The following is a 16,810-nucleotide window of genomic DNA, read 5'->3' as shown; positions in this document are numbered from 1 at the left end:
GTGACCATCCTTCAAACATGTGAAGGGAATGTATCCTTAAAAAAAAAAAAGACAAAAAAAAAAAGGTGAAGAGAAGGGAGTCAGTATTTTATAAATTTTTATTCTTTCTAGCATTAAAATTATATATTCTTGACTAAAAATTAAGTTATTTTGAAAGATTCCCCTCCACTTTTAAATATTTGAAAAAATACTTTTTTTTTTTCTTTTATTTTTTGTTTTGATCTTTTACCTTTAAGTTTCATTTTGAACAAGTTGATTTTAGAAAAGAGTTGAAACATGGCAGGGCCTAAGGTAAGGAAATCCTTTTAGGTAAGGAAACTGATGTCTAAAGAGGTTGTCAATAACATTTTTGTCTATTTTGAGATGTTGGGTATATTCAAATTAATATATATACTAATTGAATACATAAAGATTAGTTTATACATAGATATACTGTATTTTTCTATGATATATATATTAATTTTTTTCCTGAATTCAGATATGCTGATATGCCATCAATAGAGTGAGACCATAATCCAAAAGGAGCATTTGATAAGTGACTTGGAAACAAGGGCCAGATTTAAAGTTAAGGTTGACTCTGGAAAGAGAAAATTTATTGATATTTATTTATTGAATATCTGTTCAGTGCTAGCTAGGAGAAAACGTTACAGAACTTCTACTTTTATTTATCTCAGTGCAGAGAAGACTTGCAACTCATATTATGTTTTCATTTAAAACTGTATATTACTGAGGATAAGAACTGTGGCCATTAAGAATTGTACCCTTTATAGAAATACAGAGCGAAGTCAGCAGGTTTCTGTCGAGCAAAATGAATCTGAATTTCACATGAGAATATTGTCATTCAGACTCCAAAAGACATTCAGTTCTGATTTTGTGCATTTGATTTTTACTGGTCAGAAACCCCACTAAGCTAATTTTGGATACAGGTTGACTAGAATCAAAACTAAGGGCAAAGCTGTGTCTAGTTTCATCCAACAAAAAACTTTATATTCTGCTTTCATTTAATTCTGCTAATAAAATGTTATCTTGAAATTTTTTTTTACCCTGTAGTCAATACTGAGTAAGAATGCTTTGACCTGATTTGATATGTATCAATTAACTTTTCTACAGGTATCTTCACAGTCATCACTTCTTGGAGTTGGTTACCTTGCTTCTGTCAATTCCAGTAACAAGTGCCCATCCTGGTGTGCTACAAGCCACAAAAGACGTTTTAAAGTTTCTTGCACAGTCACAAAAGGGTCTTCTTTTTTTTATGTCAGAATATGAAGCTACAAATTTATTGATCAGAGCTCTATGTCACCTTTACGATCAAGATGAAGAGGAGGGTCTCCAGTCTGATGGTGTTATTGATGATGCATTTGCCTTGTGGCTACAGGACTCAACACAGACATTACAGTGTATTACTGAACTGTTCAGCCATTTTCAGCGTTGTACAGCTAGTGAAGAAACTGACCATTCAGATCTCTTGGGAACCCTTCATAATCTTTATTTGATTACTTTTAATCCTGTAGGAAGATCAGCTGTTGGCCATGTTTTCAGTCTTGAGAAAAATCTCCAAAGTCTTATTACTCTAATGGAGTACTATTCCAAAGAAGCCTTAGGGTAATTTTCTATTCCTTAAATTTTCTATTACGTTGGAAAATTAGTAATGGGCTAGTTTCTTAAGAGAGGTATTGCTTTGAAAGTAAAAACTAATTTTTTTACATAACACATAACTTGTTATTTAAGGATTAAAATGACAGAAATAATCTCTATAAGGAATGGTTGTAAAGCAATGACTTGGATCTTTTAGCAGATTCTTCCTGTTTCCCATGGTGTAGACAAATGTGGCAGCTGTAGTGCTCTGCTGATTTGTGCAGTAGCAGCCCTGTAGAAGTAGTGAGGAATATCTTGCAGTCTTCTGCCTTATCCTTCTAAATTATTCATGGTACTCTGGTTTCAGAATTGCTGTGACTGGTGGGGGAATTAAGAATGATAATAGTTTTGAAGAGACTCTCCTCTAGGGTAGAAGGTTTTAGGGTATGAAAAGAGAGATAGCCCCCTTCCTGTTTCATGACACATAACTGTGTCACTCACAGTGGGGATATGGTAGGACTCCTTGAGTAATAGGTATCTCTTGGGGACCAATGAAAGACAAATAACAGTGACTTCTTATTAGTTCTGTAGTAAAAGACTGAGTGATGATGGCAGTAGATTGATTCATCACACTTGTTCATATTTCTCCAGAATGGAAAAGCAATTTAAAGGAGACTAGTGAAGTATACTATTTAACTTTTAATGCTAGTGAAGTATACTTATTAATATTTTCATGGTTCTTCTGATCTTAATTTATAATAATATTTTACTTCCTTTTGTAATGTGTGGACTTTATGTACATTTTTAAGTTGTTTTCAAATGATCGGTAGGAATTCTAAAATCTGATTTTTTGATCTTCAGTAAATTTAGACATTTTATTGTAAATTTCCTTCATCTCTTTAAAATCAGGTAGAAAACAATGTTTAAAATTGTTTTGGTGCCAAAATTTGAAAACCTTATTTCGTTTCAGTGATTCCAAGTCTAAGAAGTCAGTAGCTTATAATTATGCATGCATACTTATTTTGGTGGTGGTTCAGTCTTCTAGTGATGTCCAAATGCTGGAACAACATGCAGCATCTCTCTTGAAGCTTTGTAAAGCAGATGAAAATAATGCTAAGTTGCAAGGTATGATACCTGAAGTTATTTTAGGCCTTTGTGTTATGTGAAGAGAGAAGCCTTTGAATATCAGTAATCAGTGCTTTATCATGTTTTGATAATGTAACTAGTAATACTCAGTTTTTTACTTCCTAAATTACCTTTTATGAAGATAGCGTATACGGAATTCTTAAAAGATTTTAGCAAATTGTTGAAAGTACCCTCTTCTGGAAAGCTATAGACATTGGTGGTTGGTTGAAATTTCTAATCGAAATGGAAGTGGTGATGTAAAGACAACTGAGGAGTTGAGTTTCGGGTGTAGTTTTTTGAGTTTGTGTTTTGCTATGTATGTATTTCTAAATACAACACTATGTTCTGTGTACACTTTACAAATCCATTTCTGGTTATTTAGCACCTTTGTGCTATCCTCAAAAGTGAAGAATAATGAAGATGAACATTATTTTTTAAAGGATATGAATGAATTTTGCATGAAGTTTATGGCAGACTTTATGTGGGCAGTCTTGAAAAGTTCAAAGTATCTAATCATAATTTTTTGTTACTTTATTTTGCTTTCTAGCTTTGCCTTTATCAAGTAGAAAATTTGATAACATTGATGAAATACTATAAAACTGCTTTAAAATAGCACATGACCTCTTCTATTTCTTCTTTCTTTAACTTTTATTTTGAAATAATTTTAAACTTAAAGGACAGTTGAAAAAATAATGCAAAACCTGAACCTCAACATACTCTCCCACCCAGATCTACCAACTTTTAACATTTTTCACATTTGATTTATCAGTCCATCCATCTATCCATCCACCATCCATTCATCATCCACCTCCTTATCTATTTTTTTTCCTAAATATTTGAGAGTAGGTTATATACATCATAATCCTTAATCACTTAATACTTCCATGTATATTTCCTAGGAGCAAGGATACTCATGTATATTAATTAACACTTTGCATTAGTTTGGTACAGTTTGGTACAGTCGATGAAGCAATATTATTATAATTATAGTACTAACTATAGTCCAAGGTTTACATTAGGGTTCACTGCTTGTCTTGTACAGTTCTAAGATTTTAAAAAAATTTATTTTGGTAACATATACAACTGAAAATTTCTCATTCAACACCTTTCAAATATATAATTCAGTGCTGTTAATGACATTCATGATGTTGTGCTACCATCACCACTGTATTACAAAACTTTTCCATCACCCCAAGCAGAAATTCTTTCCAATTAAGTATTAACTACCCATTCTCCATACCCATTCCTGATCCCTGATAACCTGTATTCTAGTTTCTGACTATGAATTTGCCTATTCTAATTATTTCGTGTAAATGAGATCATACAATATTTGTTCTTTTGTGTCTGGCTTATTTTACTCAATGATGTCTTCAAGATTCATCTGTGTTGCAGCATGTATCAAAACAAGCTTCACTCCTTTTTATGTCTGAATAATCTTCCATTGTATGTATATACCACATTTTGTTTCTCCTTTCATCTGATGAGGGACACTTAGGTTGCTTCCACTTTTTTTTTTTTCTTTTGTTGAGTTGTAGGAAAACTTTGTATATTCTGGATATTAATTCCTTTTCAGATATATGGTTTCCAGATATTTTCTCCCAAATATTAACTCCTATTTTGTGGGTTGTCTTTTCATTTTATTAAAAATTTTCTTTGATGCATGAAGTTTTTAAATTTATGAAGTCCAATTTATCTAATTTTCCTTTTGTTGCTCGTACTTTTAGTGTAAAAAATTATTACTTAATATAAGTCTCTTCTTTCCCCTTTGAGTAGACTTGGCTCCCTTGTCTGAACTCAGTTGACCGTAGATGGGTAGGTTTGTTTCTGTACTCTGAATTCGTTTTCATTTTTCTGTATGTCTGTCCTTGTACCAGTATCACAGTTTTGATTACTGTAGCTTTGTAATGAGTTTTGAAATGGGCAAGTGTGGTCCTTCAACTTTGTTTTTCTTTTTCAAGGTGTTTTTGGCTATTAACGTTCCTTGCATTTACATATGACCTTTTTGATGATGAGCATTTCCATTTCTGTGAAACAGGCTGTTGGAATTTTGATTAGGCTTGCTTTAAACCTGTAAATCACTTTGGGTAGTATTGACATCTTAATGATAGTATTATGATCCATGAACACAGAATATCTTTCTATTTATTTAGGTCTTCTTTAAGTTCTTTGAATAATTATTTGTAGTTTTTTGCACATAAGTCTTTTACATCCTTGGTTAGATTTATTCCTAGCTTTTGTTTTTTTTTTTTTTTAAGATTTATTTATTTTTCCCCTGTCCCCTTCGCCTGCCCTGCTGTTTTTTTGCTGCCTGTGTTCATGTGCTGTGTGATCTTCTTTATCTATTTCTCTTTTTTGTCTTCTGTTCTTATCTTTCTTCTCTAGGATTCAGAGGGATTCAATCCTGGGGACCTCTGATGAGGAGAGAGAGGTTCCCTGTCAATTGGGCCACCTCAGTTCCTGGTCTCTACTGTGCTTCACTTGACGCTCTCCCCTTTGCTGTCTTTTGTTGTGTCATCATCTTGCTATGTGACTCACTTGGCGTGGGCACTGGCTCACCACACGGGCACTCACGTGAGCACTTGGCTCACATGGGCACTGGGCTCACCACATGGGCCCACTTTCTCCTCTTCTTTTTTCACCAGGAGGCTGCAGAGATTGAACCTGGGTCCTCCCATGTGGTAGGTAGAGGCCTGATCACTTGAGCCACATCTGCTTCCTATTTTATTCTTTTTGTTGCTATTTTAAGTAGAATTGTTATCTTGAAATCCTTTTTGGATTATTCATTTCCAGCTTATAGAAACACCACTGAGTTTTGGTTATTACTTTTGTATCCCACCACTTTGCTGAATTCATTATTGGCTTCAGTTAGCTTTCCTCGAGATTCTCCCTATATAAGATCATGTCATCTGCAAATATGGATAGTTTTACTACTTCCTTTCCAATTTGGATGCCTTTTGTTTCTCTTGCATTATTGCTCTGGCTAGCACTTCTATTATATATTGTTGAATAGCAGTGGTAATAGTGTGCATCCTTGTCCTTTTCCTTACGTAAAAGTCTTTCATCACTCAGTATGATATCAGCTGTTGGTTTTTCATATACACTCTTTATCTTGTTGAGGAACCTCCCCCTTATTGTTATTTTTCTGACTGCTTTTATCAAGAAAGGTGTCAGACTTTGTCAAATGCCTTTTCTGCATCAATTGAGATGATCATGTGTTTTTTTCCTTTCCTTTTGTTAATGTGTTGTATTACATTTATTGATCTTTTTGTGTTGAACTATGTTGCATAGGTGGGATAAATCCTACTTGATCAAGGTATATCATCCTTTTCATGTTGTCTTAGTTTGCCAATGCAAAATTACCAGAAATGGGTTGGCTTTTATAATGGGGATTTATTAGGGTAAAAGCTTACAACTCTGAGGCCGTTAAATGTCGAAATCAAGGCATTATCAGAGATTCTTTCTTAAAGTCAGCTCCTGATCATCCTGGCATCCTACCACATGGCAAGGCAGGATGGCAGCCATCACTGTATAGCTCCCTGCCTTCCTCTCTGGGCTCATCATCTCTGGGACCTCAGCTGTGGGCAATCAGGCATCTCTTCCTGGGCCTCTTGAGACTTCTTTGTCTTTCTGCAGCTATAGGCAAACTTGGAGTCCTCTTTCTCATATGGCAGAGTCAAACTGGTAAAGCTCCCTTTCTCTGTCTCTTCCTTCAGTTCTCAGTTTATATAAGACCTAGCAAGAGGGTGGAGACTCAACCTGGGTCAGGCCTCACTGATGCAGTTCAATCAAAAGCCCTAAAGAGATCTAATCATGTGATTTAATCAAAGGTCCCTTGACTGAATCTAATTTCATGGGTACTATCTGAAAAAAGTGATTGCTGTTACAGTGAATCAGTAAACGCTGTCTGGTAAAATTTGATTCTTGACATAAGGGACACTTAAAGGTGGGATGCCCTGAAGAACTTGTATTTTTTTGAGAAGTTTCCATAGTGTCAGATGTCAGTGTTTCATTCCTATTACTGTTCCCTACAGAATCTTGAGAGATCTGAAAGTTTGGAATAAGAAACACCATATTTATCCTGAGACTTCTTATCAGATTTGTATTGTTGTCTCATCAGGATAGAATTTAATCTGTTTTGCACGCATCTGCAGCTACCAGAAAACTTCCTCTTGGTATTTTCAAGGGCTAAGTCCCGTTCAGGACATACTCTCTTCTAGTCACGTTTCCAGGACAGAGGGGACAATGTGTTCCGCTTTCTCTCATTGCAATCAGAAATGACAGAAAACCTGCTGACTGGCCGTCATCCGCCCAGGCGTTTTTGGGAAACCTCCTGACAAGGCAGTACAAATCATCTTAGTTGTAGGACGGGGCCATGGAGACTCTTGGCGGGAGGGTGAGGGGTCAAGGCAAAAGCGGCGACAGCGGCCCAAGTGGCGGTGGCGGCGGCGGCCTGGGACCCGACTCCCCTTTCCCGCGACTCAGCCTCTCGCTCCCACAACCGTTTCACACCCGCGGCCCTCCAGACCCTTGTTCCTGGTAAAGCAGACCCTTTGCCGTCGCTTGCTGGTTGAGAGGTAGTCCTGCGCCAAGCACGGACTTACCCGGCCCCGGAAGCTCCGGGGAAATAGAGACCGGGAGAGCGGCATGCTCTGCTCATCAACCCAGAACAGGACCTGGCTCCGTGCGCGGCGGGATCCTGCCGCCGCACTTCGGCAACTCTCTCACGGTACTGCTGAAAGATTGGTTTTAATTCTTCTTTGAATGTTTGGTAAAATTCATCAGCAAAGCTATCTGGTCTTGAACCTTTCTTTGATGCAAGGTGTTTTGTTTACTAAATTAATCTTTTTATTTATTATTGGTCTGTTGAGCTCTTCTGTTTCTTCCTGAGTCACTGCTGGTAGTTTGTGTGTTTCTAGGAATTTGTGGATTTCTTCTAGGTTGTCTAATTTATTGACATATAGTTATTCATTATACCCTCTTACAATCCTTTTTATTTCTGTAAAGTCGGTAGTAATGTCCACCCTTTAGTTTCTGATACTGTTTGCATCCTTTTTATTTTGTTCTTTGTCAAACTAGCTACAGGTTTGCTAATTTTATTGATCTTTTCAAAGAATGAACTTTTGGTTTTCTTGATTCTATTTCTCTTCTCTATTTCATTTATCTCTGTTCTAATTATTACCTTTCTTCTGCTCACTTTGGATTTGGTTTGCTCTTCCTTTTTAGTTCCTCCAAATGTGAGGTTAGGTTACTGATTTGAGATCTTTCTTGACTTTAAGTGTAAACAGCTAGAGTACATTTCCCTCAGCACTGCCTTTGCTGTATCCCATGAGTTTTGGTATGTTGCATTCTTGTTTCATCTGAAGATATTCTGATTTCTCTTGTGATTTCTTCTTTGATTCATTGGTTGTTGAAATGGGTTGTTTAATTTCCACATATTTAAGACTATTTCAGTTTTCCCTTTGTCATTGATTTCTAGCTTCATTCCACTGTGGTTGGAGAAGATAATTTGCATGATTTCATTTTTTAAAAATTTATTGAAATAATGTTTTATGACCTAACATATAGTCTGTCCTAACGAACGATCTCTGTGCACTTAAGAAGAAAGTTTATTCTGTTGTTGAATGGAGGTCTAGTTAGTTTATAATATTGTTCACGTCCTCTCTTCCCATATTTGTCTTTTGTCTAGATGCTCTATCTATTATTGAATGTGGTACGCTAAAGTCCTCTGCTACTAATATAGAATCATCTATTTCTCTCTTCAAATCTGTTGTTTGTGTCATATATTTTGGGACTCTGTTGATAGTTGCATATATGTTTATAACCATTATATCTTCTTTATGAATTGTCTCCTTTTTAATCCTAAATTTTATCTGTGTTAACCTACAGTAAAAGTTGGGCAGTAGACTCAACTTTCAAAACTGGTAGTAGATTTTTCTTGAAGTATGCCTTTATAAAAGGAGGGCACACAGTTCTTTAGAGGTATTATTAATGCTGTTCTCCTTATTCTGGGTGATGAGTACCCAGGTATCTGTTTTGTTATTCTTTATAGCTTTCCTTTGGTGTATATATTCTATATGAATGAAATAATTTGTTTAAAGTTCATTCGAAAATACATAGGAAAAAATAAGATATGCACAGCTATAGTCTTCATGGATGCTTATATAATCAGAGAGAGACGTGACTTTTTTTTTTTAATTCACTCTGATGAAGTGTTCTGGGATTGGTATATCACTAAACATATTAGAATGCTTTCCTGAAGACATTTTTGCTGATTAAGTATAGGTGTTATCACATAGCTTCTAGGAGACTTTTGTGTTTTTTTTCCCTTTATTTCATTTGTTTTTATAAATATTGCTTGCTATAATTATTTTGGTTTGATAGTAATTAATTTTATAAAGGAAAATTAGGACATTGACAATTTAAAATTTACATTAAAGGAAAAGCATAGTCAGCAAATACCCCTTTAGTGATTTGATTCTGTTAGAAATAAATACATTTTGTGCATGCTTTATTTGGAGGTGTGAGGCAGGGCAGGGGTTGTTGAATAAACACTCATTATGTTAGTTTATAAGCAATCAGTTTTATTAATCTTTTTTTAAATTTTGGAAATTGTTGCTAAAAGTTCAGTTTAATGAGATAGACCTGTTTAAACATTTAATCATTTAAGTTTCCAGAAACCAAAAAATTAAGAGTTGTCACTTCTTATTTCTGAACCAGTATAGTAGGGCTGAATTTGCCCTTCATTTTAATGCTTGTTTAAAGAATACCCTTACTTACTATATTCCAAGTGCTTTTATTTTTAAATATTATGCTTTTTAAAAATATATAATAAACCTTATTTTTAAAGAGGTTTTAGATTACAGAAAAGTTATATCAAAAGTATATAAATATTATGTTTTAAATTACTTTTTTTTTTAAGAACTTGGCAAGTGGCTTGAACCTCTGAAAAATCTTAGATTTGAAATTAACTGCATCCCAAACCTAATTGAGTATGTAAAACAGGTAAGTAAAACTTATAGTGCATTGATTTTATGAAATTATATGGTTAGCATATAGTTAAGTTGCATTAAATAACTTATGTAGATGATGCAAAATTAAGTGACCTTGATTGATTCACTAGATTTTGTGGGTACAGATTAATAATATGGGTATTGATGGATGTATGATGTATGTATGTATATGACCACACATATACATAACTCTGAACTGTATTGCTTTGTATTATCAAATTCTGTCCTATTTTTCCCTCAAATGGGAGTAATATTATCTAGAATAATTGACGGTAGTTTATAGAAGTGTTTTGAAAGTTAAATCCTGTGGTAATAAAACATAACTATAATTGTTCCAATTAGACTTTAATTAGTGAAAAAAGAATTTCCCTCAAAACTGAGTTTAGATAATAGAACCAATTCCAGGTAATTGTAATGGGGCTAGTCTATTTGTTTAATAAAAGGTTTAAAAGTCACTGCATTGTTGATTAGTTTGGAAGTTTTCCATTTTTCTTTGCTCCTTAGTTGGTTCAGTGGGTAGCATAAGAAGAATGGGTAAAGGTTCTCATAATACCTAAGATATTTTAAGTTAGTAAACCAGATGGACGTTGGGAATTATCTCCTTCATTTAGTAAATGACCTGTGTGTATTTGTGTATAATTAGTATAAACCAATCCTGATCTTGGGTATGCAATGTGTGTTAAGTAATTTTATGTGTATTTTGTAATTGCTCTTCTGAGCCAGCAACAGAGTATCTTTGGCTTTCATTGCTTTGGATTTTTCTTCCTTGATTTGTCTGTCCTCATCTTCTCTCTTTATCCATCTCTCCTAAGAGTACCTTACTTTCTATGTTGCCATCATATTCTTCTATGTTCCTTACCCTGTGCCTCAAATGATATCTAGAACTTTTTGTTCTGTTCAGTTTATTTAGCAGACATACAAGTAGTGCCCTGTAAATTTACATGGTCATATATTGTGGGTGCTTGTACATGGTCAGCTGCATATACAAGATGTCCAGTAAATAACAGATGGATGGAGTAAGTGTACTGAACCTGTAAGAAATTTGAATTACATGCTATAATTAAAAGTTTTGCTTTTTGTGTAAATCCTTATCTCACCAATTATAAGTTAGTATAAGTGATTCTCATTCCAATATGTTCTAAAAACAGTTGATATGAGACTGAAACTTCACTGTGGTTCCCTGCTACAGTATGTAATTTGTAGTGGACTTATTGAAAGGCAGCAAAAAACATATTAGTTTAAAAGATAATAATCTAAGGTGAGAAACACGTGAGAGGAATTTCCTTAGTTTTAAGTTCCTCCTCTGAGACTTAAAAGCTGGGATTGTAGCATTTTAAAATGTTATTTCTTCCAACCTGTAAATTCTTAACCATTTGTATATTACTCTATGAAAGCTATAAAAACAAGGCAAATTAATTGTTATTCTTTGTTTCCAGGAATCACACTATGGGCAGGTGCTAAGGACATAGGCAACTGTATTATCTTTTTTTCCTTAGCAATGTCCCAACCAGGCAGCATAACTAGATTCCTGTGGTATCTGCATTTTTAGAAAAGTACGCTATGTAGTTCTAAAACATTTCCCATTGATTCCTCAGTTTTCAAAGAGGGTTAGTACCCACAGGATTTTGTAAAAACAGAGCCATTACTTCATATTTGGGAAGAAAGCATGTTAGGGAAAGAGTAAATAGAAAGTAACAATTTTAAACTCTTAATATAGAGAGTCTTATACATTTCTGTTTGTTTTGTTACCCTTATTTTAGTCAATACTTTTTAATATACTTTACAATTATTCTTATTACTTATCAGTATTACAGAAGCATGGTATAACATGTGCCAAAGGTAAAATAATCTTTATAAACTTCTTTAGCTGGGCCTTATTAATGCTTTAAATTTACTTAATAAATTTAAAATGTTGTGATGTATTTAACTTGAAGCTCATATTTTTAACTAATGCCTTGTCTGGAATTTTCTCTTAACCTGAATGGTACCAAGAAATTAAGCTTTCTTTCTATTTTTATTTTTAAAGAATATTGATAACTTGATGACCCCAGAAGGAGTTGGCCTTACCACTGCATTACGTGTTCTCTGTAATGTGGCATGCCCACCACCTCCTGTTGAAGGTAATATGGATGCTATTCTTTAAAAACAACTGTTTTTTAAGCCTAGTATGAATAGCATTTATTAAATAAAATATTCAAAAATCTTAACTGATTCTTTAACATATAAATACTTCATCTTTTTCTTCCCCTTTTTCGTATGTAAAGGTCAGCAGAAAGACCTGAAATGGAATCTTGCTGTTATTCAGCTTTTTTCTGCTGAAGGAATGGACACCTTTATTCGGGTTCTGCAAAAATTGAACAGTATTCTGACCCAGCCTTGGAGACTCCATGTCAACATGGGGACTACTCTTCACCGAGTTACTACTATTTCGATGGCTCGCTGCACACTAACTCTTCTTAAAACTATGTTAACGGAACTCTTGAGAGGTGGCTCCTTTGAGTTTAAAGACATGCGTGTTCCTTCAGCACTTGTTACTTTACACATGCTCCTGTGCTCTATCCCCCTCTCAGGTCGTTTGGATAGTGATGAGCAGAAAATTCAAAATGATATCATTGATATCTTACTGACTTTTACACAAGGAGTTAATGAGAAACTCACAATCTCAGAAGAGACTCTGGCCAATAATACTTGGTCTTTAATGTTAAAAGAAGTTCTTTCTTCAATCTTGAAAGTTCCTGAAGGATTTTTTTCTGGTCTCATACTCCTTTCAGAGCTGCTGCCTCTTCCATTGCCCATGCAAACAACTCAGGTATCACTTACATATAACATGCATCTTATAAATGACTGCAGTAACACTTTTAAAAAGCCAGTGATTTTTTTCTTTTAAACTTCATCCTCCCTCTCTCTCACAAAAGACATGAAATAACTGGATGAGGTTGAGATAAAACTGAAACAAGTTTGTCACTGAGGAAATATGGGGGCAACATTTTAAATAATTTTTTTGTTGAAGTGAATTTTATAATGCTGTTATGTATATTTGTACTTTTATTTTTCTGTTATTTTAAATGCTATTCACCCCCATCTTGTGTTAGAATTTGTTCTTAACTAGGTTGTTGCATCAATGGACTCTGCTCTACCGACTGTTAACCTGAGAACAATAAGATATTTTAGACTTATTGTTTAATTGTATAATAGCAAATGAAATGTTTTAAGCGTGCAGTGAAGATGTTCTTTTCTTAACAGTTCTTCCTGAACAGTTTTTGTGACTATAAATAAATATAAAAATCTATGTACACACACATTATACTTTTTTAACAGGTTATTGAGCCACATGATATATCAGTGGCACTCAACACCCGAAAATTGTGGAGCATGCACCTTCATGTTCAAGCAAAGTTGCTCCAAGAAATAGTTCGCTCTTTCTCTGGCACAGCCTGCCAGCCCATTCAACATATGTTACGGCGTATTTGTGTTCAATTGTGTGACCTTGCCTCACCAACTTCACTTCTGATTATGAGAACTGTGTTGGATTTGATTGTAGAAGACTTACAAAGGTATTTTCATTTTACATTAAAAAATTTCCCCCCAAGTTATTCTTGTCACAAGATACAATTTTTTCTTTTAGAACCTGGAAACCAGGGTTTAGAATGCCGTGCATATATACACACATACATATATAAAGATATTCACAAACATATACACATATGTATATGCATATTAATATGTATGTAGATTATTTTCTACTTTATGTCATTATTTCATATGTAAAATACCCTGAAGATCTTGTTTTTGGGTTTTTGAGAAGTGAACTATAAAGAAATATTCTGATTTAAGAAAATGTATTATTGAAAACCTGAATTTATAAAATTTTACAAATATAAAATTCAGAGAAGTTGGTATTATAACCAAGCAATGAAATTTTTTTACAAGATTTTGAAAAGATTGTGTGAATTGATAAATATTAGTTAAATAATGCAGTAAAATCAAGAACTTTGTTTATTAAATATATTGATTTTATTTCAGCACTTCAGAAGATAAAGAAAAACAGTATACTAGCCAAACCACCAGGTTGCTTGCTCTTCTTGATGCTCTGGCTTCACACAAAGCTTGTAAATTAGCTATCTTGCATCTAATTAATGGAACTATTAAAGGTGATGAAAGATATGCAGAGATATTCCAGGACCTGTTGGCTTTGGTGCGATCTCCTGGAGACAGTGTTATTCGCCAACAGTGTGTTGAATATATCACATCTATTTTGCAGTCACTCTGTGATCAGGTATTTATAGTTATTTTATAAATTCTGTGCCTTCCTATGTTTTTTAGAACATCTTTTTTTTTTTAAAGATATATTTATTTATTTCTCTCCCTTTCCCCACCCCTGTTCTCTGTGTCCATTCACTCTGTGTTCTTTGTGTCCGCTTGTATTCTTGTCAGTGGCACTGGGAATCTGTGTCTCTTTTTGTTGCGTCATCTTGCTGCATCAGTTTTCTGTGTGTACGGCACCATTCCTGGGCAGGCTGCACTTTTTTTCGCACGGGGTAGCTCTTCTTATGGGGTGCACTCATTGCACGTGGTGCTTCCCTATGCGGGGGACACCCCTGCATGGCACGGCACTCCTTGCGTGCATCAGCACTGCTTGTGGGCCAGCTCATCATACGTGTCAGGAGACCCTGGGTTTGAACCCTGGACCTCCCATGTGGTAGGCAGACGCCCTATCCATTGGGCCAAAGATGCTTCCCTAGAACATCTCTTGATGTATAACTATTGCACGTAAACAAGAGCTCAGCTATTTTATTACTCCTGCTGTTGTTTAAGGATAAGTTTGCTAGGGAGTCAACAGTAAAATGGTTTAGTATTTCATACCTTTCTTTGGAATCATTTTTAAATTTCTAACTTATGGCCAGTTAAATTAATACCATGTTCTCTTGTTAGGACTTTTTTTTTCAGTAATGAAAGTTGAATTTAAAAAAATTTTTATTAGAGAAGTTGTGAACTTACAAAGCAATCATGCATAATATGTAGAATTTCTCTACATCACCCCTCCACCAACACCTTACATTGTTGTGTAACATTTGTTATAGATTATGATAGAAAATGATCAGACTCTTATCACTATGTATGGCCCATAGTGTATAGTTGGTATATTTTTTTCCATATACTTCCTACTATTAACACTATATATTGGTATTGTACATTTGTTATAGTTCATGAGAGAACACTCTCATATTTATACTATCTTCTACCACATGGTTCACTGTATTACACTGTCTCGTGCCTGGTACATTCTATCCAAACTTTACACTTGGTGACTTTCACTTTCATCACACAGTTGTGCAGTCATCGCCCTAGTAAACCTTTGAACATTTTCCTTATCCAAAAGATAAAATCCCATTTTCCCCTGTTATTGACCCTTAGCATTGATATACTACCTTCTTTGACACAGATGCTAAAATATTTTAATATTGCTGTTCATCATAGTCCATAGGTAAGATTAATTATATTTTCCCATGCATCACTATATTCTTACAATAGTGATATACATTTGCTCTAGTTCATAGAAGAACATTCTTGTATTATTTTCAGTTTTTATTTTTTTAAAGATTTATTTTTATTTATTCCCTCCCCCCCCCCCCGTGGTCTGCCTGGGAATCTGTGTCTGTTCTTGTTGCATCAGTTCTCCATGTGTGCAGCGCCATGCTGTGTTTTTTTTGTGAGGGGCGACTCACCTTATGGGGTGCACTTCTTGCGCGTGGGGCTCCCCTACACGGCATGGCACTCCTTGCGCACATCAGCACTGTGTATGGGCCAGCTCACCACACGGGTCAGGAGACCCTGGGTTTCAACCCTGGACCTTCCATATTGTAGGCAGATGCTCTATAAGTTGAGCCAAATCCGCTTCCCTGTATTTATATTATTAACCACAGTCCTCATCCACCTCTGGGTTCTCTATGTTATTCAGTCCCTAGATTATTCTCTGACTTTCTTTCAATTGACATTTACACCCCTAGATGACCCCTTTCACCTACAATCCTATTTATAAACCAGTCGTGTTAGTTATACTTTAATCTGTTACCATCAACTCTATACATTTCCACACTTGTACAGTCAAGCTAATTGAAAAGTTTACATACGTTAAGCATCAGTTTTGTTAGGACACCTTTTGAAAGCATCACAGATTGCTGTAGTTTTAGTCTATTTCAAAACAGATTACTGTGCTTTTAAATGTTGACTAAAAGTAGTAGTACTTCTTTCTGCTATCTATATCATTGACTTCCAGTTTATAGTTCCATGAGTTAATGAGATTTATTTTTAATAAAGCTTGTGACTGGGATCCTTGGAGATTTCTATGCTTAATGACGTTTTAGCTTATTAGAATGTTCTGCTAACTGGTCATGAGATGTGATTTTCAGGCAGAATGTTTTTAATAGACTCCAATATTGAAAGATTATCTTTTTCTAGTTTAACAAAAATGCTGTTGAGTTATATTTAAGACTCAAGTGAGGAAGGAACATTGTTGGTATGTCTTGTTTTCACTGAAAGGGGATCTGGTAGAAAATAATTTTGAAATGAAGATATGTTAAATCCTTAAACCTAAGAGTGTCCATTTGACACTCTTATATACAGACACTACTCTTGTTAAATATTCCACATCAAGTTGCATGATTACACTGAATAACACTTGCATCCTAGCTCTCTGATCATCTCTTGCCTTACCTCAAAAACTACTTTGAATTTTAAAAGTATATAAAAATTAGAGGGGAAATAATTTAGTTGGAATGCTGTCTTAAATGTTTAATTGCTTTATCTCTTTTTGTGATATTTAAACTCCAATATATTAATAGGTACTTGGATTAAAATTTATTTTTCTGAATGGTTTTTCATAAATTTTTAGAAAGATGCAAATGAATAATTGTGATTTAAAATAATTTAGCACCAGAAATACTTCACTTTTTATAGTTAACCGTTTGAAAGTAGAAACTGCAGTTAGTGCAATACAGAAGGAACATTTTTTTCAAAAGATGCTCTTAAAATAAAAATATAAAGTAAAATTATAAAATATTAGTATTCCTTTAGGTGTTTATTCTTGTATTATATTTTAT

The 16,810-nt window shown here is 34.5% G+C and overlaps 1 protein-coding gene and 1 pseudogene across 24 annotated transcripts in view; one reads left to right on the top strand and one right to left on the bottom strand.

Moving 5' to 3' along the window:
- VIRMA (vir like m6A methyltransferase associated) overlaps window positions 1-16,810 on the top strand; it is an 84,824-nt gene that overhangs the window by 39,357 nt on the left and 28,657 nt on the right. For all 24 annotated transcript variants that reach the window (XM_071207921.1, XM_058275739.2, XM_004474709.5 and 21 more), the window contains 7 exons: window positions 1,111-1,602; window positions 2,546-2,700; window positions 9,620-9,702; window positions 11,737-11,830; window positions 11,975-12,519; window positions 13,029-13,264; window positions 13,734-13,986. In XM_071207921.1, the coding sequence (XP_071064022.1) occupies window positions 1,111-1,602; window positions 2,546-2,700; window positions 9,620-9,702; window positions 11,737-11,830; window positions 11,975-12,519; window positions 13,029-13,264; window positions 13,734-13,986 (1,858 nt within the window). The remainder of the gene's footprint in view (window positions 1-1,110; window positions 1,603-2,545; window positions 2,701-9,619; window positions 9,703-11,736; window positions 11,831-11,974; window positions 12,520-13,028; window positions 13,265-13,733; window positions 13,987-16,810) is intronic.
- On the bottom strand, window positions 6,433-7,052 carry LOC139436462 (E3 ubiquitin-protein ligase RNF138 pseudogene; annotated as a pseudogene).

This window comes from Dasypus novemcinctus, chromosome 14 (genome assembly GCF_030445035.2).
Source record: "Dasypus novemcinctus isolate mDasNov1 chromosome 14, mDasNov1.1.hap2, whole genome shotgun sequence".
Lineage (NCBI taxonomy): Eukaryota > Metazoa > Chordata > Mammalia > Cingulata > Dasypodidae > Dasypus > Dasypus novemcinctus.
The sequence above is the reverse complement of the archived record's forward strand: the minus strand, read 5'-3'. Positions and strand labels throughout refer to the sequence as shown.